Source organism: Cuculus canorus, chromosome 7, assembly GCF_017976375.1.
Source record: "Cuculus canorus isolate bCucCan1 chromosome 7, bCucCan1.pri, whole genome shotgun sequence".
NCBI classification, from domain to species: Eukaryota; Metazoa; Chordata; class Aves; order Cuculiformes; family Cuculidae; genus Cuculus; species Cuculus canorus.
Window position 1 is genome coordinate 30,713,399 of NC_071407.1, and position 26,754 is coordinate 30,740,152.

Genomic DNA, 26,754 nt, shown 5'->3' on the forward strand with positions numbered 1-26,754 from the left:
AGGACGCAGGGGCTGTTGGCAGAAATTTCTCAGCTGGGAATTTCCCACGTTGGTTTGTGATAGATTATTGGGCTAGATTAACTTCAGTTAGACTACAAAAGGCTTCAGAACAATCAAATTAACTTGTGATAAAGTGTTGTGACTATATATTTAGGATCCAGTTGTGCAGAAAGCTGTGGAGTTCAACATCAACTGCAGAGCTTTCAAGCGTTCCTCCAGTTCATTGTTTTCCACTTCCCCAAAGTTTGTATATGTGATTTATTGGAGAGAGTAAAATGTGATGCTGGGTTTTTAAAGACTAGGAATACCAAATTGGTTACATTTCCTTCTCCCTATTTCTTCAAGAATGAGCACAGAAATTATTATGAGCTTAAAGGATACCCCTTAAATGGGATTGTACAGAATACAATCTAACAGCGCGGTAAGGAAACCCTGCTTCTAGTGGAAGGGGTTGATGGTGACAGACCAACTGCAGCCTGGAGCGAGCAGGACAGTGACTCTTTGTTTACGCCTGTGGCCGAGCCAACTCTGTTGCTCTTCTGAAAGCGGCACGAGGCATATGATTTCTTACGGGCTTAGAGAAAAACAATTTTTCCCCGTTTCTGCAAAATGCTGCTCTTATCTTTTAATGCACTCAGCACTGTTTGACTTGCTTCCATGGTTACATTTTTCCATTAATTCCAATATAAGTTACAACTTGAGGAAAAATATTGTATATTTCTAATTTCTGCAACAGCCTGGCTGTTGTGGAGGAGAGGAAGTATTGGTGGATCAAACTGTGGCTCTTAGCAGGTGTTTTTTCTCTCTATCTCTTGTTTGTAAGAAAGCTGAACAAGTTCCTTGGGGGTTATTTGACTCTGGATCTGTGTGCTTTCTCTGTAGTTCTTGTTGTTGGAGAGCGCTTGAAGGACTGAGAGACAAATGAGGTGATGGCAGGTGAAAATGAGTTGGGTTCAGTTTGATGTGTAAGAAGCCTGAAACACCATCCTGTCTCTTCCCCATTCCACAACTTTTCCTGGGAAAGCTAGAGAGGAATTTTGATTTTTTTTTTGCTTGTAGAAAAAAAGGAAGAAGAATAATAGGAAAAGAAAATTTCCCATCACCCCATTTTCCTCTTGCTTGAGGCTTTTCGCTCTGCATCATCAGCTCTATATTGCAGTGAACAGTGTCTTGCAGGGGGCATTTTTTGCTAACTATTTCAGCGGTAGTATGATAGCAGTTTTATTGTGTTGAACTTGATTTTTCTAGTCTTTCAAATGACTATTAAAATATAGCTGTGTCATTAAGCTCCCTGCTATAGAAATGCTTAGTAAAAGACACTCTTCCCAGGATGATGTTCGGTGCAATAGAGACCTGCAGCAACAGCAAGGGAAGAGATTGAATCATAGAATCACCAGGTTGGAAAGGACCCACTGGATCATCGAGTCCAACCATTCCTAACACTCCCTTAAACCATGTCCCTAAGCACTTCATCAACCCGTTCCTTAAACACCTCCAGGGAAGGTGACTCGACCACCTTCCTGGGCAGCCTCTGCCAGTGCCCGATGACTCTTTCTGTGAATAATTTTTTTCTGATATCCAGCCTGACCCTCCCCTGGTGGAGCTTGAGGCCATTCCCCCTTGTCCTGTCCTCTGTCACTTGGGAGAAGAGCCCAGCTCCCTCCTCTCCACAACCTCCTTTCAGGTAGTTGTAGAGAGTGATAAGGTCTCCCCTCAGCCTCCTCTTCTCCAGGCTAAACAACCCCAGCTCTCTCAGCCGCTCCTCATAAGGCTTGTTCTCCAGCCCCTCACCAGCTTCATTGCTCTTCTCTGGACACGCTCCAGAGCCTCAACATCCTTCTTGTGGTGAGGGGCCCAGAACTGAACACAGTACTCAAGGTGCGGTCTCACCAGTGCTGAGTACAGAGGGAGAATAACCCCCCTGGTCCTGCTGGTCACACCGTTTCTGACACAAGCCAAGATGCCATTGGCCTTCTTGGCCACCTGGGCACACTGCTGGCTCATGTTCAGTTGCCTGTCAACCATTACCCCCAAAGAAGCAGGGGACTGATCTGTCAAGCATCTTCAGGTGGAGCTGAGTGCAGTGTGGACTGTTTGTTAAAATCCTCATGCAGGTATAACTGGGCTTGCTGGCTTTTGCATAGCAGCAGCCAAACGCTGAGAAACGTTTTTTCATAAAGGTTCTGCTTCATCTACGACCGGTCTTCTGCCCAACGTGTGTAGGAGGTGCTGCTCCCAGCCACTCAGGAGACGATATGTTCTACTTGAACTCCAAGTTTGCAACTTCTGATTGAGCACTGGTGCCAGTGCAGACTTAGACGGTAATTTGTGCTGGTTTAGCCTGGAGCACTGGATTGGGAAGGATTTAAGGGTTTGCCCGCATTGTGTACATGACTAACACGGTACCTTTGATAAGCTGGCTTTAAGATTGAGCTTGTTGTGTTTGAGGATGTTTGCTCCTGTGTTCGGCAGGACGGGTCTGAACTGCTCTGCTCTGTTCGGGACCTTCCCCTAAGGCTGTGGTTGGTGTTGTTTGAAGCTGGTGCTGTTGCCCTCCCAGTGCTTGTCCCTGTGCTGGTTTCTTCCCTGCCTTCCTGTTGCTGGTTTCTTCTGATTGCTCAGGCTTCTTTAATAGTGCTATTGCAGAAAAAGTGCTGAGGTTTTGAGCACGCTGAACTCCTTGCAGCTGTTGGCTGAGGGTGGGCGCCAGCACTGGTGCAAGGGAAGGGGTGGGGATGTGTGCGACTGGAAGCACATCAGCCAGGAATGGGTGTGGAGCCGCAGTGCTGCCAGCTTTGGTCACTTATCATCTCTTGGGGAACCTCCGTCTAATGGTGCAGCCTGACAGTGACTCATGACCAGTTCATACACATTTGACCCTCTGCCAGCATTGACCGTAAACTGAACTAGTTCCTTCTCCTCTCCAATGTTTAACTCTTCTTCTTCCTTCTCATGCCCAGCAGATACCTTAATGCATTTTACACATAGCGATATTGAAGGTTTACGAAAGACTTCAGGTACAGACTATTTTAAATTTCAGTTAATTAAAAGTGTGGTGAGCACACTGCATGCTCAGGTGCTGCCTTTACCTCTTTTGAGGGTGTTTCCTGTAGACCTGTCAAAGCAAGAGACGAGTTATCGCTTCTATGTGTCCCCCAGTGAAATGCAGGAAATTCAGGGGAACATCAAAACTCACTCACTTTGTGATTCTGCATTTCCAGAAGACAGATGCCCTGGCATCTGCCTCTAGATAATGTTTTCTGTTTGTCTAAATCAGCATCTAGCTTTTTCTACAAAAGCCAGTGTTAAGAGCTTGGGGTGGTGTGATTACTTCCTGCGTACAACTTGTTTCAGTTAATGGACTTTTTAATTTTAAAAATCAATTTGAGTGTTCCTGATTGTGATTCTTGTTAGTTATGCATTATGGAATATTGTTAATGCTGCTATAGTCAATAATATTTTTTTCTTTGTTTTTCCTTTAAGACTAGTTTCAGCTTTATACCCTCCGTACTTAGCAGTGAAGTACTCTGAATACAGATTGAGTAGCAAGGAGGAGGGAGAAAGCTGTTAAAAGAGTGAGTTGGCATCTTGCTTCATTAGCTCCCTAAAAATAAAGTATCTGGCTTAAAAGGGGAGAGAAGGAAAAGCAAGAACCTGAACTTAGTTCTTGGGAATCTTGGGTAGGTCCAGAGCTCTTATTTATTTATTTTTTCTAATTAGAGCAGAAATAACAGGTGTGCATCTTGTTCTGTCCTACTTGAGCTTTGCTGTCCAGATTCAGCAGCAGGATGGTTATGCTTCGGGAAGACAACATGACCGAAGGTTGGGGATTGCTCTGGATTTACAAAGTGTGCTCAGGTTATTAATTCATTTTGGGTAGTGATAACACAGCAGATGTGTTACAAAACATATTGCTCCCTTGTGTTGCCTTCTGTTGTGGAACCTGACGTGTCTAGTTATGTTTATAGAAGCTTGGGTGGCCCTTTGCTCTTTCTGAGCTGTGCTCAATGAACAGTTGGTGCTGCACCTGTGCTTAGATTCTTCTCTAAATGCAGGATTTATTCCTGTGTATATTGACTAGTTTCCTGTTGAGTGTTTCATGTCCTCCCTTTGGAAGTGGGAAGGCAGCTGTCATTGCAGGGATTTTGGTTTGAGGGGTGCCAGAGTCCAGGTTCAGGATTCTCTCCCCCTCGACAGATGTCCTGTGTAGTTCATGGAGGAGAGGCAGTGCTCCTGGGCTTGTGTGGGAATACAGGTTCTGGATGAACAGAGATGTGTTTCAGGAGTTTGCTGCTCAGGTGGAGAGGGAGGAAAGAATTGGTCTCCCCTTTGTAAGAGGAAATGAGAATAAATCCTTACTTTCTGCTTAGGTTTTCTGGATATAGTCTAGTCCTACTGAATAAGTCACGTTTGTGGGTTTAATCTGTAAAGTGTAGTGCGTTACTGGGGAGGGGGAACCATGAGCTGTGTTTTCTTAGTTAGCTTGGTGCTAACTGTTCAACTCTTAAGGTCTTCTTCAGGCTTCTCCTCTCATTAGGAAATTCATCTTTTGTGAATGTTTGGATGATGGAATGATTAGACCATTGAGAAGGAACCGTGAAGCGAGCTTGGTGAAACCAGGAGTCACAAAACACTAGGTGATTTGAGTAAATCGGGAAGGCCTACCTTTGGTTAATACACTCATGAACTAATAATCTTTAACAAATCTTTGGTGCAACTTGTGCATGTCTTTTTTTAATCTTCCTTCTCTATTGCCTCAGTTGTAAAAATTGGAAACTTGTCTAAGTAACAGAGGACTAAGGAGTCTCCCTAATACTGAAAGGAGCCACTTTCCTTTTAGAGAACGAGGAGGGAAACCTTTAGGTTTCTTTTATTTTTTAATAGTAGAGATCTTGCAAGACACTTAGCTTTCACCTCTGTGGTTTCAGTATGCTTTTATGGAAAAAGCACAATTATGATTTTAGGATTTTTTGTAAAAGTGTAAAATAAAGCTGATAATGTGTTAAATGTAGTTTGCCATTTTTTTTAGGAGTGTGGAACAATTAATGTGGCCTTTAATGCAAAGTAATTCCAGGGAATGTTACTCTAACACTTTCATGGCATCTCTTATGATAGCTCAGCTTTCATACAGACAGAGAAAAGCTTTTTTCCATATATATTGATATTACCTTTGTTTGCTTTTTCCTTTTATTCACTTCTGTCATCTCTCTTGAATTCTTCTAGTATTGCACTCCTCATTTTTCTAATGCATACAGATTAATGAGTGCAGTTCAGTAGAGGTGTTTGTTTTGTATTCTTTAGCAGTAAATGGTTTTTAGTGCAATTACTGTAATGCCCTATTCATTGTTCCTTTCTCTGTCAACTCCTAGAGTTGAAAAAAATTGTTCTTTCTGTGCCCACACTAATCCTTTGCTTTTGGCACTTCATACTTTTGTGTAGATGTGCTTTGTGGTTGCAGTGGGAGGAGGAGGGGAGCAGGGAAAGCCTTTACCCAGAGAGTTGATTGGCTGAAAGCGCAGCTGATGAGGAAAAATATCTTTGGTGCTGCTGAAGCCTCTGTCCTGTGGGAATGAGGGGTGGCTACAGAATGATTTGGTCGCTGTGACTTTGTGTTTTCTCTTTTGTCATCGTAGTTTTGCTCATTGCATCTCGGAGCTGAAACACAAAGTTCATCGATATATTTGCTGGATGCTCTTCAGCCTTCATGTTGCCTAATTAAAAGACATACTAGATCCATACACAGCTGGCTTTGTTCAGTGCAGGTCTCAAAAGCCACAACTGTTCTTTATGCATCAGCAGTGCATTACCTAAAATTACTGTGTGCTTTCCCTGTCGTGAGAAGTTTAAGTCTCCCTCTATTTTTATAAGCAGGTTAGATGTAAGACTGCATCCAAAATGTTCAGCAGCCGGTGCGTATGTACCTATAACACGATTATCAAGGAAATATGGTCCATAGGTGTGATACTGAAAATATAATAGGCCCCCACAGCTCTAGATTAAATCAGTCATAGTTAATGATACTTAGAACTGGCGAATAAAGCTGTGTTTCTTTGTCCATAACTTTGAGGAAATCCTGCGGTCATTTTTTTCTGCAAGCTAACTTTGTAAGTATAATTAGAAAACATTGGTCAGATGTGGGTATCTCTTAGGTGCCCAGCTGGTGCCAGAGGTATAGAGGAGCAACTACCCCCTTCATCTTTTCAAGGGTCTTCTGCAGGGAGGGGCAGTCCTCTTCTCCTGGAAGCAAATCCCCTTTACATGTGACTCTCTTGCTCATTTAAAGCTGATTGCGATGTACTGGGCTGTATGTGCTGGATACTTTATCTATAGTGCAGACCAAGCTGAGGGAGGTGGCACTGGATTGCAGGAGCCAGAGTGATGAAGTCCTGTATTGCTTCTGTGGAAGGGCAGCATGTTTGCAGCTCAGAAAGCAGCATCTTTCCTGAGCTCCAGTGATTATGGTAGCTCTTTTGCATGGTCTCTTAAATTACCACTACTACAGATTTATCCCTTAAGGAGAAAACACGTTGTAAATAGCATTTTTCTAAATGGTAAGGGATGAGAGTATTCAGTTGCAATAGAGAAGCTCTGCTGTGCCTTGTCAGTTGGTGTTTATTAGAGAGGAGAATAAGATGAATCCTGATCGTGGATGAAGAGCATAGAGGTGCTATGAGGTTAACTTGGACTAGCTAGGTCTTTAGCCATAAACCTTTTGATGATTGAGTAACTATATTCCTTATCTTGCTTGTGCATTGTAGCAAGGGTTTCTGTGAGTTACAAGGCTGTGTAGCTCCTTTGCTGAAACAGTGAACCTTGATTCTCAGTGCAAGTGTGATGGAGACGCCTGATGTTAGTGATGTAAATATTCCTAATGCTTCATCTAGCTTAGAGCTCTCCCGAGCTGAAAATTTGTCACACCGAGAACTGGATTTTCCAAGTGAGGCTAAACTTACTTCAATTAAAGGAAATTAAAAATTGGAACTTCTGGCTTTTAAATATTTTAAGTGGTGATTCAGAATGCAGTTGATCAGACAAAATGTAAGCATAGTAGTTTCATGTTTTATTCCTCCGAATTTTGTTTTTTTTTTCCTTTAATTTAAGCCCTGCTTCTCTAATCAAACATTTTATCTGTCATAATATTTGTGATGGCACTGTACACAAAGTACCCTGACAGTGAGTTATCTGCTAGCTTATTTCTTTTGTAGATGTGTTTTTCACACATATATATTTTTAAAGATAAATATTCTTTTCATGGTCAGTGCTGCTCACTCAGTTCAGGTCAGTGGGAGCTGTAATTGCCACTTGATGGCTGTTTGTCATCTTCCGTTGAAAGAATTGGCTGTTACAGTGAAGCTCCCGTTACATGACCCTCCTTCTTATGACAGACACCAGTTAGCACTCTTGGCTATAAATTTTGATGTCTTTTATTCATAGCTGCCTTTGATCCTTAGTGTTATTCCATTTAAATATTTGGGAAATGCTTAAGTATGGGACTGTTTTTAGTCTGTCATAATGCAAACTTTTCCTGACTGGAATGTCAGGTATGAGCCAGTGAGATTGTTCGTGAGGGTCTCAAAGGGGGAAAACTCAAGTGGAATTAATTTTTGGATGTGTTGAGCATTCATGGGTCCTCTAGCCTGCAGTGACAGCTGTGAGCATTGAAGAGCTCTAAATAAAGACCTGGGCAATGGAGTTAGGTGTTGAACTCCAACCATGCAAGTTTGGAGGAGTTAATGTTAGTATTTTTCTTCCCTGGTATATGCAAAAAAGCAACTAAAAACCTTTCTGATGAGTGTCTGAGCAGACTGTCCAGTGTGCTCTGTGTTCGCCATCATTAACATCCTCCTGCTCAGAGCAGTTGAAAATGTTAATTTTTGCTAATGAGCTTTGCGCAGAACCCTCTTCTCCTGCAAAATAGCAATTATGGCTTAGAAATATTCTGCGCCAAATACCTGGGAGGGAAGGTTTATCTCTCTTTAATAATGAAAAAGTTAAGAAAAACATTAAAACAGGAACAGCTAGCTTGTCTTGTTTTGATGTCAATAAAACTATATTACTTTCTAAAGCCTTCATTGAAATACTGTTGATATTGGTCTCTGTGATGCACTTGACCTTTATTTTTTTACCCTGAAGTGTCCTCTCCTCTGTTTATAAGTTTGCGCTGTATATTATGTTTCCACTTCCAGATTGCTATTTCATGTTCTGTATCATCTTGCACTCTTATTTATTTACTACTTAACTTTAAAGCCTGTAGTCTGTCAAGCAAGAGGAGTACTGCCCAGAAAAGGACCAAGGCAACCCATTATGTATTTGTTGTTGTTAGCATAGTAAGCTGGAATTCAGTACGTTCTGGGGAGAATAATTAGTAACTCCTGGACGTTGCAACTGAAGTTGTAGCCACAGTTGGAGGCAGTGATGGGCACTGTGCCCCATGGTCATGGTGGAATTTGACCTTCTCATGTGCTCGCTTGTATTGTTCCTGCTTGCGCACTTGAGGCTAAACCGATTATCAGATTTGAGGTCAAGAAAGTATTTTTCTCTAGTTACTAGTTCTTACAGATGTAATTTTCGTTGTTGGTCTGTGTAATATAGGCTGTAGCCTTCTTCTTGGGAGCACTTGGGAATAGGAGAGAATTGGACAGGTAAGCAAGAGTGCTACCTGGGTCTGATGTTGCCTTCTTATAACTGTGGCTTTTTGTGTGTTTTAAGTTTGATTCATTTTTTTGGAAGTTCTTTGAGACCTGTGATGAGTGCAGTATGTGTCCTTAAAGTCCTGTGAACTCTTCTAGTCTGAATATCTGTGAAAGTTTCCCTGCAAGGAAGAGTCACACATAACTTGCCCTGGTCTTTCTACTCTGATTAGAGTATCTGTGAGTCCCACTGGAGAATTTCTGAGCACACCAACCCTGTCCTGGGAAAGTAAGTTAGAAAGAAAAGCAAGTGTTGATCTGAGGGATGGTAGCAAGTTTTGAGGTAACTATCATATTCAAAAAATGCTTCCACTCCTGAAAGAGTTGTGACAAATAGTAAGAAATGATGATTCTCGACTACTTTTCAAAAGCTGTCCTTTGACACTGCGTTTTGGAAGATGTCACTGTGATGAGGAGGTCTGTGCTCAAAGGAGCACAGCCCTTTATGTACGGGAAATGCGAGGATGAGAAGTACGTGCCTCACAGTGAAGAAGAAAGACTACTTTTGCTGTTTCAGTAGTTATTAAGAATAGCATATAAAGCGCCTTGATCTTGGTATCCTCACTGGGGGGAGTAACTGCAGTTGTAGAACTGTGCAGAAACTGCTGTGGGTCTACTTTGACTATAGTTCATTGTCTTGTGAAATACTGGAGCTGTTGCCTTTGGGCAGGGGGACCCTACTTGGTATTGGAAGACTTTATTTTTTTTCTTACAGAGAGTTTGCTCTGTATGAAATGTAAAATCTAGCTATAGGAGTCATAACTGTTTTGGTTTTCAGATTAATATTTTTTCCTAAGCAGATGTAGTTTTCAGCGTTATTTGTCAGATAAATTTCTGAGCATTGCTGTTCTCAGTGCTCAAAGTTTCCAAACTTTCTTTGGGGAAGGTAGGGTGAAGTGGTCTTTGAATTACTTTTTTTTAATTTTTAGTTTATTTCCTGAGGATGACAGCTCTCAAAAATTCTGCTTTAGTTCTTTAAAAACCCACCCTGTCATTTCTGTTTATTGGTTATGATATCATTTCACCAGTGAGCGTGGTAAGCATCTTTTCCATCTGAATTATCTCTGTTACTATATACCTTGCTACTGCTTTTTCACAGCAAACCAATTTTTAGTCTCTCAAGTCATTCTCTGGACAGGAGTGAAGTCTCCCAAGTGCAGGCAGCCTGAAGGCCACTGAAACGGCCTTCAGCAGTTGCTTCCAGCATTAAGTTTTTGCAGTTGACTTCATCACGGTCTGAAGGTGTTCATCCAGTGCTCCTTCAAGAAAGATAAGTGTGGGTGGTGGCTGACTGCTGGTCTGAGGGGTAGTGATGAGCAGACTCTCCTCCAAGGGCTGAGCCTGAGCTGGAACTCATGACCTACAATGAAGTCACTTTTGGGTTATACACAACTGCGAGATTTGCTATTTACGTGCATCTAGACAAATCTGAGAGAATTCTCTCAGTCCAGAATCCTTTCTGCCCTGCTTCAGTCTCTCCCATGAATACAGTGGGTTGATACCGTTACCTCTGGCACTCAGGAATTCTGAAATCATGTTGGTTTTAAATATAGTATGCGTCCAGTAAATTAGTGAAGTGTCTGAGAAAGCATTCTTTATTATTAGTGGTAGTAATTCGAGTTTTCTAAAGACAGGTTGTAGATGTTCTGAATGTTGAAATGTCAGTGGAGGGTTGCAGTTCTTTACAGAACTGCATAAAATTGACAAAGCGCTGGAAGGCAGACAAACACAATAAAAACATGAGTTGTGTTATGAAGAAGCAAAACATTAGAAATGGAGTGTCTTTGGAAAGTGGATGGTGTAGCTTTTTGAGATTTGTTACAAGGGGAAATATTAATGAGTTGTTGGACTTGGCCGAATTTTTACAAATTGTTTGATTTTTTTTTTTTCCTAGAATCCCTTACAAAGAGGTTGAGAACGGCAACAATGAGTAATAAAAGCAATTACATGGAGAAACAAAAATCTTGACAGTTACATTGCCTTGCATGTGCTAATTGCCGTGTTTCCTTTGTCCAGCTCTCTACAATTACGATGCGAGGGGACCAGATGAACTTTCCTTACAAATAGGCGACACTGTGCACATATTGGAAACGTATGAAGGTAAGCTGGGAAAAGTTGCATTCCAGAACATTGTTTATGCAGTTGCATTACTTTGCTGTTTGTGACCTTATCATCTTGTGTTATCAGGTGATGAATTACTTTCTTGCTAAAGGACAGAACACATTATTTCTAATGAACGCAGAATTAACCAATGTTACATGTGAGTGAAGGTGTGTGGTCAATACCTGGTGAATAACCATTTCCTTTTCTATGGAAGATGGATGTTCACACAGCTTTATTTGTATGGATTAATTGTAGCATCTACTCTGTGTTAGGAAAATGATAGATGCTTTTAGGATACCCTCAGGTAATGCAAAATATCTTACTGCTAAAAGAAGTTTAATCTGAATTTGAGTCGCTTGGGTCCTAAATTATTTATGTTTCTCTTATAAGATGGGTACGCGTTACAGTGCCATGGACTGGTTTTGGGCTTTTCAGATGCTTTGCTTGTTTTGATATGAAGCTGTAGAAACTTTACACGTACCAAAATCCTTTCTTCTTGATCCATGAGAAAGGGAATTTGAATGCTGAGTTTGATAATCAACAGAATGTGAAAACTGTCATAACACTTAAGTTCTTGCTTGATCCAGTACTGAGCCAGGCAAAACACAGGTCTCTCCTTATATCCTGATGGTATGCTGCAATTTGGAAAGTATAAGTACCATGTAACTAAACTGTTTAAAATATTGTAACGCTTTTTGGTTTGTGGAAATGGGATTTGCTTTAATGTATTGATTTAATTTGTTTCTTTCTCTAGACTTTGATCTCTTGGTACATGTGTGATAGATTTGTTTTAGATATTGGCTTAATAGGGTTTTTTATTGTTATGATTTACTGAAACACAATGCTATTTTAACAAAAGTAACAAGCTCTACTCATTGCTGTGCAAAAAGATTTTTCTCATTATTCCTAGGTTGACATTTTCTTACAGAGTTCAGTTTTCCTCTGTAATGCCAAGTTTGACTCTAAGCAAAGCAATCTTTCCGTTATCTGACGTTACATGCTTTTTATATATATAAAAAAGACTACAAATGCACAAATTTTAAATGCAAAGTGAATTATTTAAATAGTGTGCAACTTTGTACTTTTGTATAAAAATAGGTTTCTTTAATGAATGTGGGAGAAATTGAATCCTGAATAGGGTATGTGAAACTGTATCAAATGATGACTGCTGCCAACTAAGTGGGACAGTGGAGATGACTCACTTTGCCCCCTAGACTTGGGGGATAGAAAGACCTTCACACTCTCATCGTTGTTCAGTTTCAAACACATGTGATGAATTCATGTTAAAAGAAATGCAAATAAATTAATCTTCTTCCAAACGTTTTATACAGTGATTACTCATTATGCACCTGCTGGGATGGGAAATTAGATGGCGTAATTCTTATCTCTCTTGCTCACAGAACGACCTTTATTAAGTAATTATTTCAGCTTTTTGATCTCCAAGTTCCTCTATACAAAATTTGTGTAGGTTGTGCCCCAGGAGGTTTTTGTACCATATGTGCTAAACCATCCAGGTGTGTCCCTGGGAACTTCCCTGCCATCTGCCCTGTCCCTGTCAGGGCTGTGTTAAGCTGTGGTGAGATGGACCAATCTGAAGAAAGCGCCCTGATAATATGAGCATGGGACAGAAGAGTCGTTTGTAGAGTCAATAATGCCTCTTTGCTGAGCCTCTATGATTCTGCTTCTCAAAAGTCCTTCCCTTTTCCAATTGTTTAAGATTGTGGAGGGGAAAAGATTGGCTTCTTTCATTGAGATCTGGTATTATGCATTCTACTCTCGGCATCCTACTGTAGAATTGTTATTATGTTGAAGTTGTTTTCTGCAATAATTTTTAAGTTGGAGGTAGTTCTGATTACTTTTATGTGTCCATGGGCTTTGATGTGGTAGCCTATAGTTATTTGTGTGGGTTTTTTTATGTTCTCTGCATTGGCTTTGTTGTCAAGAAAAGCCTATGGTAGATCCTTGCTGCATTGGTTTTCTCTCTGCAGATGGAAAAGGGTGCCAAGTTGAGAGGGCTCCATCTCATATGTGTAGCCTGGAAGACCTGTTTTAAGTCTTCTTTAAGACAGGCAGATTCCCATAGAGTATCATGTTGCTACCGTGTACCAGAATGGATTGCTAAGATGGACTTTGTGTTTAAAATGTGATTTTTTTTTTAGTGATATGTACAGCTTATTTTGGAATTTGATTTTACTTGTTAAGGAAAATAAGGAGGTACGGTGAATGTATTGATGTAAAACTTAGATATTATTGCCAGTGGATTGTGATAGAGTATTGTGTTAAGAGTATAGTCAGAACTGGTGTTGGGAAAGTAAATCAACAGGTCAGACTTAGAATAGGTATTTGATTTAATAACTAGTGATTAAAAGGCTTTGAGTATAGGCATTAAATATAAGTTAGTGGAACTGCTTGAGATTTTCTTTAAACTTCTAAAGAATAAATAGAAATGTCTCAAGAAAGAAGATAAGCGATTTTTATGGTCAGTGCAAGCATCATGATGCATCGTTTCTGAGGGAGAACTGAAATGAGACAGCGGAGATATGTTATCAAGGTGGACTTTAAAGAAGAATAATGAACAATAGAGAGCTGAGAGCCCATGGGAAAACGTCCTGGAAAAACACCAAGAACTTTTCGAAGAAAGAATACACCTTCTCGAAGTAAAAATACACAGAGAACTTTTCCAAGAAAGTTATATCTATTTTACAATTTGTATAAATATCTGATGATTTTTGTGTGGGCTTTTGCCATTCACTGAGGTGATGGCCCAACTCTGAGTTGTTGATAAAGCAAGCCTAGAGTTACCCACAGTCTGGTGAAAATCCTTTAACGTACTACTAAGGCTTTTCAATTTCTTAAATTTTTCCTCAAAACTTTTTTTTCCGAAATGCAGGAAGAGGTTTGCACAAATAATTCAGTATGCAGATCCTGTAAAATTGCAGGGCTTGTTTAACAGCCTGTATTTTTGTAGGAGTTATGAGATTGCAAATGAATTTGTTTCACTGTTAAAAGTTTCTGTTCTTCCAGGAACCAAAGCAAAGATGAAGCTTTTTTCTAGAGTAATTGATGTTGAAAGTCAAGTTGATATTTTTCTTTCAGGTAGAATTGCAGACAATTTTATTCTTCAGTTAGAAAGCTTCCTTTTACATCTTCTAATATGAGCCTTCCAGGAAAAGCCAAACAGCAAAACCATACGACTTTGTAAATATTCTTCATCCTGCAGGAGAGAAGGGTTGCATTTCATAGCAGATTTCACAAAACAAGTATTTTCCACATTCTGAATTAGTACTTGCCAGATCTTAGAATCATAGAATAGTTTGGGTTGGAAGGGACTTTAAAGATCATCCAATTCCAACCCCCCTGCCTTGGGCAGGGACATCCCACTGGCTCAGGCTGCCCAAGGCCCATCCAACCTGGCCCTGAACACCTCCATGGATGGGGCAGCCACAGCTTCCCTGGGCAACGGCCTCACCACTCTCATAAAGAAGAAATTCCTCCTTATGTCTCGTCTAAATCTGCCCCTCTCCAGTTTGTACCTGTTCCCCCTCATCCTATCCTCACAAGCCTTTACAAATAGCCCCTCCTCAGCTTTCCTGTAGCCCCTTCAGGTACTGGAAGGTCGCTATAAGGTCTCCTTGGAGCCTTTTCTTCTCCAGGCTGAACAACCCCAACTCTCTCAGCCTGTCCTCATAGGGAAGATGCTCCAGCCCTCTGATCATCCTTGTAGCCTCCTCTGGACCCATTCCAACAGCTCCATATCCTTACGCTGAAGATTCCAGAACTGGACACAGTATTCCAGATGAGGTCTCACAAGAGAGGAATAGAGGGGCAGAATCACTTCCCTCGTCCTGCTGGCCACGCTGCTTTTGATTGCAGCCCAGGATGTCCTTGGCCTTCTGGGCTGCTTTATTGTCTTAATTCTGTTTCTCTACATTATTTGGTGGAAGGGGCAAATGAAATGTATGATCAAAAAATGTGGCTTATTAAGATGAATAACTATTAAAAATAGCAGTAAATAAGCCTGAAAACCAAGCTTGCATGTTTGAACACTAGTTCATTTCTAGTGCTACTGTGGGAAGGGAGTTTGGGTTCCCAGAGAAGTATTTGAGAATAAGTTATTCCTGATAATATGGGAACATTTAGTTGTTGGTTGGTTGTTTTTTCCCCTTTCTTTTTTATTGCAGCAAATACCTTATCAGAGTGACTCTGTGCTGAATAGACGCAATATTCAAGAGAAACAACAGTAATTTTTTGCAGCTTTAATGGAGGTGCAAATGTTTCATTGGTCCCTTTTGTTAGGTGGACATTTATGTAGATGCGTATTTCCAGCCATTATATTCCATAACATGATAATACTAAAGTAATAAAATAATAATATAATATAGTATAGTACAATATAGTAACAAATATTAATAATAAATAAAAATAATAAAAATAATAATAAATAATAATAATGAAGATGGGGCTATAAACCATGTAACCCACCAACAAGCCACTTAAAAGTCCTGATCACTCTACAAAAATATTTCTGCCATCAGCTGTTTTTTCCTCTCACTGGCATTTTGTCTGAGACTGAATTGGCCATGGAAAGAGCAGAGAGGCTCTGGGGCTCTGTGTTGAGTGCTCCAGGGAAGTGTTTGACGTCAGGTATTTGCCCTGTCTGCCCTCAGGCTTTGGATTTTTAATTTATTTTTGTTTCTATGATCTCCAAACTGCTGAGGTTACAAAATCAAGAACTAAAATTAGGCAGGGCCTTGACGTCCATTGATAGGCAAGTTAGGATACTTGGATAATGTCATTATCAAGCACGTGTGCTTACACATTGCCCTGCCCCTTGTTTTTTTAGTGTGGACGGTTAGGTAGAAGCCTTTGACACAGTTTCTCACAGCATTCTGCTTCAGAAACTGTCAGCCTCTGGCCTGGATGGGTGCACACTCTCCTGGGTTGAAAACTGGTTGGACGGCCGGGCCCAGAGAGTGGTGGTCAATGGAGTTAACTCCAGCTGGAGGCCAGTCACAAGTGGGGTTCCTCAGGGCTCAGTACTGGGTCCAGCCCTGTCCAATGTCTTTATCAATGCCCTGGATGAAGGCATTGAGTGCACCCTCAGCAACTTTGCAGATGACACTAAGCTGGGTGGAAGCGTGGATCTGCTGGAGGGTAGGGAGGCTCTGCAGAGGGATCTGAACAGGCTGGACCGCAGGGCTTGAGGCCAGTGGCATGAGGTTCAACAAGGCCAAAGGCCGGGTCCTGCACTTGGGGCACAACAACCCTGTGCAGTGCTACAGACTGGGGGAAGAGTGGCTGGAGAGCTGCACGGAGGAGAAGGACCTGGGGGTAATGGTTGACAGCCGACTGAACATGAGCCAGCAGTGTGCCCAGGTGGCCAAGAAGGCCAATGGCATCTTGGCTTGGATCAGAAACGGTGTGACCAGCAGGTCCAGGGAGGTTATTCTCCCTCTGTACTCAGCACTGGTGAGAGCACACCTTGAGTACTGTGTTCAGTTCTGGGCCCCTCACCACAAGAAGGATGTTGAGGCTCTGGAGCGTATCCAGAGAAGAGCAACAAAGCTGGTGAGGGGGCTGGAGAACAAGGCTTATGAGGAGTGGCAGAGGGACCTGAGGTTGTTTAGCCCTGAGAAGAGGAGGCTGAGGGGAGACCTTATTGCTCTCTACAACTGCCTGAAAGGAGGTTGTGGAGAGGAGGGAGCTGGGCTCTTCTCCCAAGTGACAGGGGACAGGACAAGGGGGAATGGCCTGAAGCTCTGCCAGGGGAGGGTCAGGCTGGATATCAGAAAAAAATTCTTCATGGAAAGAGTCATCGGGCACTGGAACAGGCTGCCCTGGAGGTGTTTAAGGAACGGGTTGATGAAGTGCTTAGGGAGATGGTTTAAGGGAGCGTTAGGAATGGTTGGACTCTATGATCCAGTGGGTCCTTTCCAACCTGGTGATTCTATGATATTGCTCACTTAAAGCAGAGGCTATGCAAACACACAGCAAACTGTATTTATTGTGTGTTGAAGAAAAATCATGATTTTGTAACCTTAATTTCTTTATTTCCTGGTCGGAAGGGAGTTGGTTGTTTTTTATAGTGCCTGCCTGTATGTGAAGGGAACCTGTCCTCGTCTTCTGGATGCAGAACAAAGAAACTGAATAGGCCCTATGTTTTGTGTACTTGATTAGAGGTGACTTCATGTCTTTAAATGACATTGCCCTTACACGTGTGTGTTCATGGCATGCCTCTAGATGAATCGGTGTGTGTTAAGTCTCTTTGATAGTTGGGCTCCCCACTGTGTAGCTACAGGCAGGATACCCAGAAAGAACTTCGTTTAGGTGGTGGCTTGCGGTGATAAGCCTGGTTGGACTTGCCTGGCTACATTTCCACCTCTGCAGCGTGCAGGAGTGCAACCAGTTCTCATGGGCGGATTTTGGCTGCTTTTTACCCGCAGTTCTTTTGTAGCTCTTCCTGCTTACTGCAAAGCTTCGGAAAGCAGAGGGTCAGTGGTGAGGAGCTTTTTTTGCTCTGTGGGTTTTTAATCTGCAGGTGCAGCAGCACAGATGACGGGGTGGGAGAAGCAAAGTGACAGAGAGAATACAGTCGTACGTTGTATAGTTTGTACACTGTCTTGGGTGCTTACCAGTTTAGACTGCAGATCTTCAAAATGTTGGTTTATTCAAGTAAAACTGAGGAAATTTAGTTCTAATAAATTTGAAATCTGAGCGTGTCTGTGCACGGATTTCAGCCAATGGAGTAAGCATTAGCAAAAATGCTTTGCTTTCTTGGCACCTGAGCCAGAAATTGTCCACGGTCATTCTAGTGACAGTTTTTGTTGATACTGCGCTGAAAGCAATGGGAATGCGAGATGTGAGGCCATTGCAGCCTGTGTGGTGAAGTGAACTGTGATTTTTGTAGGCACCAGATTAAAGATAGCTCTAACCATCCCCAAGTGATCGTGGAACACAGATTTCTGATGCAATGTGAAGGTGATGAATCATTCTACCTTTTGCTACTGGAGAGCAGACTGAAAAATCCTGTGTGCTTGAGACTTCAATTTGTATTTCTAGTCCCAGAGTGTAGGTAATGGATTTATCAGCATGTGTTATTTTCCTTGAACTTACTTCCTGCCCTAGTTGTTATCAGGAGTGGGACTGTAGTTTTATTCCCACATCTGCTTTGTGATCCTCCCCTCTCCTCACCCATGTTGGTCTCTGCAGATCGATGCTTTGTTGTACAAGTGTCTTCTTTGCAGGGCTGGTGGGGATGGTATTTGGACCCAGGCTCAGATTTCCAAAAGCTGGGGAGGGTTCCTTGGAATGCTGAGCAGGAGGGAGGGAGCGAGCCATGGCTCAGACAAGCTGAACTACAAAATAGCCCCAGTGCAAGCATACAGACGAGTTAGCGCTGAACTGGAGGCAGTATGCACAGATCATCTCATCTGCTTTCTCTGGCACAGCATCTTCCATGAAGAAAAGTGACTGTAGTTTGTGCGGGTTTGTTTTTGCTTTGATTGTCCAGTCACACTGAAGTGGGATGGCTGGAGAAACACTAAAAGCTGTAATGGTGATTGCTTGCAGATGTGTGGTGAACTGGGGGCAGGATAAATGAGAGTTTCCCAGGCACGGCCACCTGCGGGAGTATGGCACAGGCTGGATAATCACGTGGCATCAGGGCTGCTGCAGGGTGGGTGTTTGCTACCTCGTGCTGAATTAGGGCTGTAGGGCTCCTTGCTCTTATATTTTTATGCGTGAATCACAACTCCCAAAGTACTTTTGTTTTCTGCTGAGATAACAAATGGCTGATCCACCTTTTGAAACTTGCATTTGTGAAACTTAAATAGGCTTTAAAATCAAGCTAGTCGAGCAGTATGTTTTTGTAAAGTTAGTGGTCTTAAGTTGGTTTTGTTTGTGTTGGTAAATTAGTAATTAAAATTAAATGAAGGGCAGTTAAACACATCATGTAAAATGCCATCTCTGTCATGTAGTCTTCTCCATCAGTTTGATCATCATCACTCTGATTTTTATAGCTTCCAAGACAACTTGTTTTAGCCAGGATATTTATCCTGTCGAGAATTTAAATTCAGGTGAGGTGTGCGTGTTGGCGGGGGTGAAACGTTATCAGAAACCACATTAAGGTGCTGTTGAGCTGAGAAAGAACAGGTGGTAGTTGACATTAATGAACTTTTTCATGCTTTTTCCTTTTTTCCCCTCCTAGGTTGGTACAGAGGTTATACACTACGGAAGAAATCCAAGAAGGTAGGTGTTGCTAGAGCGGAATGCTCATTTTTCTCTTGGACAGAGATGCATTATGACATTGGGTGTGTGTTGTAATGGAAATCTCCAGCATATATTGTGATACTGCATGGGAGCAATTCACCATGTGTCCCCTGATCTCTGGTATCTTGCTCATGTGTAGTCTCAATCTCTGTTGAAGGTGAAATTTTCAAGTTAACTGAAACTTGTTGTAGCAAGGCCTAAAAGCTTAGTTGCCTAACTTTTGTTATGCGACTTAAGAATATATATATATATGTATATATATATGTGTATGTATGTACAGTCACTGTAGGTGGCTTGATCAGCTTGTTTTCTGCAGTGACTGGTATACCAGAGCCTTTGCCTCTGTAAAAAGTTCAGAACTTTATATTCTACTTGATCTGTTTAGAGGTTGACGCTTTGCTTCACTGTCTGTTAAGTAATGTATTGCTCATAAAATGCAATTGCATCTTGGAAAGTGATACGGAGATCTACATTGTGATTTTTCAGTCGTTCTCTGTGAGAGAGGGAGTAATCTTCTGCGGTGTAATTTTGCCTAGTTGCTAGGCTTTCAGTGTGTATAAAGGGCTGCTGTTTATAGCTGCCTTTCTGAAATAAAAAGAAAGGAAACAGCGCAAATACTGGTTGTAAAATTGTGTTTTATTTTTTGATCATTTTACTTTATAGTAGTAATTAACCAGAATTAAATGACTTCTCGTTTTGCTTCTTTTTCCGCTTAAAGGAAAACACTTAATGTAATGTTTGCCTACAGAGGTACATTTTGAGTTGTTTCTGCATGTCTAAAAGTACGGAGCTGAGTTGTGTGGTTCATCCCACCCATTTCCTAACCAGGCCTGTTCTATGGTTTTTCTATTCTATTTTGATGTTTCTTTTTTTGGGAAAAGAAACCCTATTTCTTGAACATGCCTTGTAGAGGCTAAGAAGCAATTATGCATTGTTCTTGCCTTAAATTAATTCCCTGTGTTGCTACATTTGTTTGACTGCCACTAAATGCAGAGATTTTTTTTTTTTAATTGGGACAAAAAGATACCCCCCTCTTTCCAATCCAGTTTTTGTAGCTTTCCAAGAATGTCTTTTTTTGAGTTTCCATAGTATAAGAACACTAAAATACAACCTCAAAGGGTGAGGTGGAGGAATTTACTTTCTCAGCTTGACTTGAATTAATTTTCAATATGAGTTTACACTGTTTTGTAAATGTTATTGTATCTCTGGAATCTAGAGATTAGTTTAGAAAGTTTCTGGAGAAAAGTACTACTGGTCTTTTGCAGTACTGTTGGTTGAAGAGGTTTTTTGGCTTGTAGCTCTAATAAGTTGGCGGTAGAAGACACGGTGTCACGTATAGTCTGTGTTCTGTGCGTGCACACGGCTGTTTGTTTCCACAGCCTGGTACACTGCCCATACACACGCAGTGTTTGTTTTAACTGGAAAACTGGAAACACTGGAAAAAACTTTGGGAACAGAAGGAACATCTTATAGCTGGGTAGGAAAGCTTGGTTAGATGTGAGGAAAAGCAAGCAGCGGACCTGGATTACAGGCAGAATGTTGTTTTGGTCTAGAACTATGTAAAATCATGCGTCTTTCAAACTTTGAGAAGGAGATCTTTCTTAATTTACATCTGTGTATAAGGAGAAACACTCCTTTGCAGGGCCACTTATGACAACGTGTCTGTGCTGTTTTCTTCAGTGTTGTGAAGATAAATAGATATAAAAACACTTGGTCTGTATTTATTAGGGTTACAGTAAGACCTTGAAAGCATATGTGACACAAATGTAAAAGTATATTCAAAAAACCCAAACCAGCGCAACACAACTATTCTGATGTCCATGAGGCTGTGAATGGCTCTGCAGACTCAGAGATGTGTCTTGATATGTTTTTAGGTAATGGATAGAACATATTTTGTGCAACTGGTTATTTAAAACAGTTTTTTCTCTCCCTCTCTCTCAAAGGGCATATTTCCTGCCTCCTATATACATCTTAAAGAAGCAACAGTTGAAGGCAAAGGGTAAGTTTGATTGGAAAATAATGAAAATCCTTTTTCCTATTAGTATTGTTATAATTTTGGTGCATTATTAGATCACTTAAGCTTGATTTCAGTTAGCTGAGGAACTGATGGTGAAAATGCATGTTTCTTTTAAAAAATATTTTAAATTGATATTTCACCTCAAGTTCAAAGGTGCTGTCATAAGCAGTGCTGCTGGCTACTGCTGTCAGCTGCATCATATAGTTGAGTGATAGCATAATGTTCTCTGTGTTAATGTCAAAGTTTCAGAAAAATTAATAACTTTTTTCTTTTTAACTTTTATTACTCTTTCTACTAATAATTACCTGGATTAACTTCTTCTACTCCCTGCCCTCTGCTTTACTTCCAATTTTCGTTTTCCCAACTTCTTTATCTTCCAGCCTTTCGGTCTTAAGGCTTCTGCTTGGTGTATCAAAACAGGCTTTTGATATGAGATGCTTTTCTTTTATGCTGATGAAATTTGAGTAATTTCTTTATTCCCTCTTCAGTAAATCTTGTAGACTGGACTGTAGGCTGTCAAATTACTCATTTTGTGATTCTCCTGCTCCCTTCCCTCATGGATGTGACATTAAATACTTTGGCCTGTTTTTTTGTTATTTAACAGCTGTTAAAGTTGAGATCTTTATATATCAAATAAGCTTTGCTGGACATGTGAAACTTCCTAACATTGATACAAAAGTTTAGTTTCAAAACAGGAATAAAACCCCAAACAAATGCCGTGGGGAAAAGAAAGTGGAGTGAAATTAATAAATAATTAGCCAGCTACAAAATGGAGTGAAACAGGTTTAAACTATTTTATTCCTTTGTGTCCGATTTATTTTTATACACTGTTAAATATGTAAATGAGGAAACTAATCATGAGATTGCTGCATAATGACATCTTTCTTGCTGATTACAAAACTGCCTTTAAGTACCCTGCTTCTGAAATATTGAAAGATGTAGCTGTTGTTCCTTACTTTCATGGCTCATAAGTTTCTGTATGACTTGTTTTAAAATTAATAATAATGAATTGCATATTTAATTTTTCTTTTCAAGGCCAATATTTTGAAAAATAATTATGTGTTAGTATCATGGTGTTTATGGGTTAAGTATATCTGGCTTTTGTCTTGGTTGCTTCTTGTAAAATCAGTATCCCAATAATAAAAGGCATGGTGAGGTATGTGTTGGTATCCTTATCGTGTGAATATAGAAAGAAGGAGGGTGGTGAAGGGGGAACGCGTGAGCTCAGTAGCATAATCTCATTCAGTATGTGTGAAGTACTCTTTACATCATGTGGCTGTACTGGTGTACACTGCTTGTCAAAAAAGTCCTGAGTTAAAAGGATCCCACAAGGATCATCGAGTCCAACTCTAGTACTTGCATAGGACAGCCCCAACATTCACACTATGTGTCTGAGGGTGTTGTCCAAATGTTTCTTGAATATTGTCAGGCTTGGAGCTGTTACTGCTTCCCTGGAGAGCTGCTCCAGTGCTCCATCACCCTCTGGGTGAAAGGCCTTTACCTAATGTCCAACCTAACTCTCTACTGGCATATCTTCCTGCTGTTCCTTTGAGTCCTATAATTGGTTGCCAGAGAGAAAGATCAGCTCCTCCACCTCCCCTCGTGAGGGAGCAGTAGACAGCAATGAAAACTCCCCTCAGTTTTCTCTTCTCCAGGCTGAACAGACCTGTGTCTGATAATACATTATTTTTAAGTTACAAATTCTTAATAGGTGATGCTGTTTTCAATCCTCTCATCATTGAATTGTCTTTGGAAATGAACAGTTCGTTCTTAGAAATGATTCTGCCATCCTACTCAAAACCGCTGCCTAATTCAAACTTCTGTTCTCTTTCTCCAAAGACAACATGAAACAGTGATACCCAATGAGCTCCCCTTGATTCAGGAAGTTACCACGACACTGCGGGAATGGTCTATAATATGGCGGCAATTATATGTTGTAAGTATCAACTTAGGAAAGCATTCACAATAGTATATGGTTTATGGAAAGAGAGATACTGTGAAAGGTACAATGAGAAGTATGAAGGAACTGTAAATGAAATTCCCCTTCTATTACTGCTTCGAAAGGCTACTTTTAGTGCTGAAAAGCTATTTACCATCTTCTGTGTTAAAGCACAAAGCTTAGTAGTGTTTCTTTTGAGTGTGTTCTCAAGTAACTGTGTGTTTCTTGAGCAAAATTAGTTTTTTGAGAGTTACCTTGATCTAGCAATAATCTGTTGAGCAATTATGACCCATTTTTAATGGGATACTGTAATATAAATCTAATATATATTTGTATTAATGAAATGATGATTTTTCAGGGCAATTCTTCAGGCTGGCAGGCTATGTTATGAAAATATTGAGTATTTGAGGTCAAATATGTGTGTGCAAACTTAAACATTTGAAAAATCATCAGTATAGGCCTTCTACTTCTCAGTATTTCTGTTCACGATTTATCCGAACTGTAAGTTACATGCCTGATTCTTTTCATATGCTTAAGTTCCAAGCATGTGAGAATATATCCTTAGAAATTTAGAGTAATAAGGATGTGCATTGATAGTCTCTCAGATTGGATATTAGAAATACAAAATAGCCATGAAACTACACAAAGGAAAGTGCTTGTAAGTAAGGTCTAAATGGTCTTCAAATGTACACATAAAAGTGCATTCAGATGTAAAGCAGCAGCATGCTATAGTATGTGAGGTACCCCAGCTCAGACTTCTCATCCTTTCTTTGTGCAAGGTCGCTGTAATAAGATAACGGGAACATCAAAGTCTTATATTTAAAGTAGGGTTTTATGCAGAGTCTCTGTTTCTTATAAATATCTTGAAATCATAAAAGTGCAAGCTGTGTAATGAAGACACTTACTGGAAATAAAGATGTTTGTGTTGACTAATGTGGTTTATAATCACACCCATTAAAATTAAAAAAAGATGTATGCTGGAAGTGATGTAGTGTTGCAGTAGATGAGACGAAGGGCAATATCTTATAGGAAGAGAAACAGGTTCTCTATTAAAGAAAGAACTTTAACATGAGGTAATACTAGAGAAGTTGCATTGAAGAGCAAAGAAAAAGTAGACAGGCGGAAGCATATTATGAGGAGCAGGTTTGAGAGAGGACACTGAGAACAGCTTTGCCCTTGGTTCCACTGCTGTGTTGCTGAGGACGGCGAAGATTACAGTTTGACCCTGTTGTCTTTTTTTGGGGGATTATACTGAGTATGAAATCTGATATTGCTTACTGTCAGAGAAATACCACTTGCAGAACCACAGAAAACTTGGTTGGGCTGCCTGTAGAGTAAGAAAGGAGGAATAGCGAGAGCTCGAATAGAAGTTTTCTTACCAAGACTTGTGTGTGCTTTTTGTAGCAGTAACTTCTAGGAAGTTACAAGATTCTCCTGGTGTCGGAGTAATTTATTCTAGCTGTTAACTTTAAACATGTCATTGTCATTCATTTACTTCTGTTAAGACATATGAACAGCTAAATGTTACTGCAGTGCTTTACTGGTTACCTTTAATTGAAGAACAGGAAAGGTGTGATGCTACCATTGGCCTCAATTTGGTAGCAGAAAGGGTTCCAGTCCTTTTACAGCTTTACTCTGGGGAGATAGATCCCTTAATGAGATTGTTTATAGTTTGTACCTCAAGGTAGTCTGTTAGATTAATTGCATGTGGTCAACTGCCAAAAAGAGCACGGTGTGCTGGAATTACCTTTTCAAGGGAGATTTGATTTAATGGTTTCAAACTGGTCAATCTGCAGACTAGAGAGATTTCCATGTTGCTTACATCTCACATATCAGAAGTCCTTAAATGACCACATTTATGCCTTTATCCAGTTTGTAATTTGTGTTTGAATATTGAAAAGATGTTCAGTTTTGATTTATAGATAGCAGAGGATGTGGCATGTTCTTCATCTCACTAGTTCATGAGTGCCTGCAGCATGAAAAATCATGAAACTCTTTCCCATTTGGATTTGTCTGCATTTAGCTTCCAGCCATGTGTGCCTGTTGTGTCTTTCTCTGGTACATTAAAGAGCTTTTAATAACGGGTATTTTCTCTCTGTGAAGGTTCTTGCTCTATAATCAAGTCAGCTTTTTGATAATCTGAACAGACTGAAGTCTTTAAGTTTCACAGTCAGATACTTTCCTCCTACCCCGAGTCCTTGAGTCATTCTATTCTTTTCCTGCACCTTCTGCATTTCTTTGTTGTCTTTTTCATATAGTAGGGAATTTTATTTTAATTATTTAATTATTACAATTGTTTTCAGTCAAATAAGGCTTGGGTGTAGTCTGAATGAAAGAGAACTACTCATAGCCTGAATAATTCATTGATGTAGAGTGTTTAGAAAGATTTATTCTTTTTAAGAGTGTGTTGAACTGATGGCTTAGATTTAGAAACTTATTAAGACAGTAAGAGAGGCTGCTTCTGGGTAAGATCAAAGCATTCAGGGCCTCTGTGTCGTCTTTGTCTTGACGTTATCTTTAACAATAAAAATAGAAAGGCTGTTGTTCTGCAGCTTCAGTTTTGCATAGTGTTGTTTGTACTAAAGTCGTTGTGTATAGGCACTGTCCACAGCTTAAACCAACATGTCAAATTCTGTACTGTGGCTAAAGATTTGATCTTCTGTCTCTGAATGCAGGTGTATATGGGCACACATATAGAAAGCATTCCGGAAAGGAAGTTTCTTCCATTTTTAAGTCTAGAACTTTATCTTCCTGTGTCCTAGCTTAGCTGAATGTTGCCACGGGAAGTTTGTGTGTGCTGCTGTGTGCTGTTTTAATATCCATAGTTCCAGCCTTTATAGACAATTAAGGGTATTAAACTTCCTGTAAGGCTTAGTGCTTTCCTGGTGTTTCACTTCCCTTCAGATGTTACCTGTGGGTTTGTAAGATACTGATGCGCTCGGCTTCGCACGCTGAGCAATTTTAAAGTGTTATTCTGAAGTTTTAACTAGGGCTGGGGGAAAGGATTCTGTAATGCACTGCAGATGGAGTATTGCAGAACTCGAGCCTCTTACTGTTAAAATGCACTATTTTTAGTCACGTTCTACTCAGTATAGAAGGTCATTGAAGAAAGTTACTCTGTGAACCAAGAAAAGGATATCATTCCCTTGAAAGCCTGTTCTGAATACAGTATGACCCAAGGTTTAATCTAGCATAAACACAAGCATCTACACTTATTTAGATACCTGAAGCAGAATGTAAGTCTCTTTGTATTCTGTGTTCTGTGCCATAGAAAGTTTGGCTCCCGTTTTAGTTATTTGTAATCTCTTACCCTTTAGAAATTATAGGGTTGCAATTTATTGTATGTATTTGAAAAGATGCTTGGTAGACATCAAAACTAACTCCTACCTCTCTTTTTTTCTCCAAACAGCAAGATAACAGAGAAATGTTTCGCAGTGTACGGCACATGATTTATGATCTTATAGAGTGGAGATCTCAAATACTGTCTGGGACCCTACCCCAAGATGAGCTCAAAGAGCTGAAAAAGAAAGTGACTGCCAAAATTGATTATGGCAACAGGTTTGTGAACAGTGTTTTCCAAGTATTCGTTTAAAATAAAATCAACTTGTTTAATATGCGTCAGCTGTCAGTGACTTCTTGCAGGGTTCTTTGATTCCTGTATTTATGGAGGTGTAATAATATGATGTAAAAAGTCCTGTTATAGCAAGATGATGTAGTTGATATGAGTTGATATGTCA

The 26,754-nt window shown here is 40.4% G+C and overlaps 1 protein-coding gene across 2 annotated transcripts in view; it reads left to right on the forward strand.

The window, feature by feature from the left end:
• The window catches only part of DOCK1 (dedicator of cytokinesis 1), a 321,093-nt gene that overhangs the window by 13,050 nt on the left and 281,289 nt on the right, over window positions 1–26,754 (forward strand). For both annotated transcript variants that reach the window (XM_054072202.1, XM_054072203.1), the window contains exons 2-6: window positions 10,707–10,790; window positions 19,000–19,040; window positions 21,005–21,060; window positions 22,918–23,014; window positions 26,427–26,575. In XM_054072202.1, coding sequence (XP_053928177.1) covers window positions 10,707–10,790; window positions 19,000–19,040; window positions 21,005–21,060; window positions 22,918–23,014; window positions 26,427–26,575 — 427 coding nt within the window. The remainder of the gene's footprint in view (window positions 1–10,706; window positions 10,791–18,999; window positions 19,041–21,004; window positions 21,061–22,917; window positions 23,015–26,426; window positions 26,576–26,754) is intronic.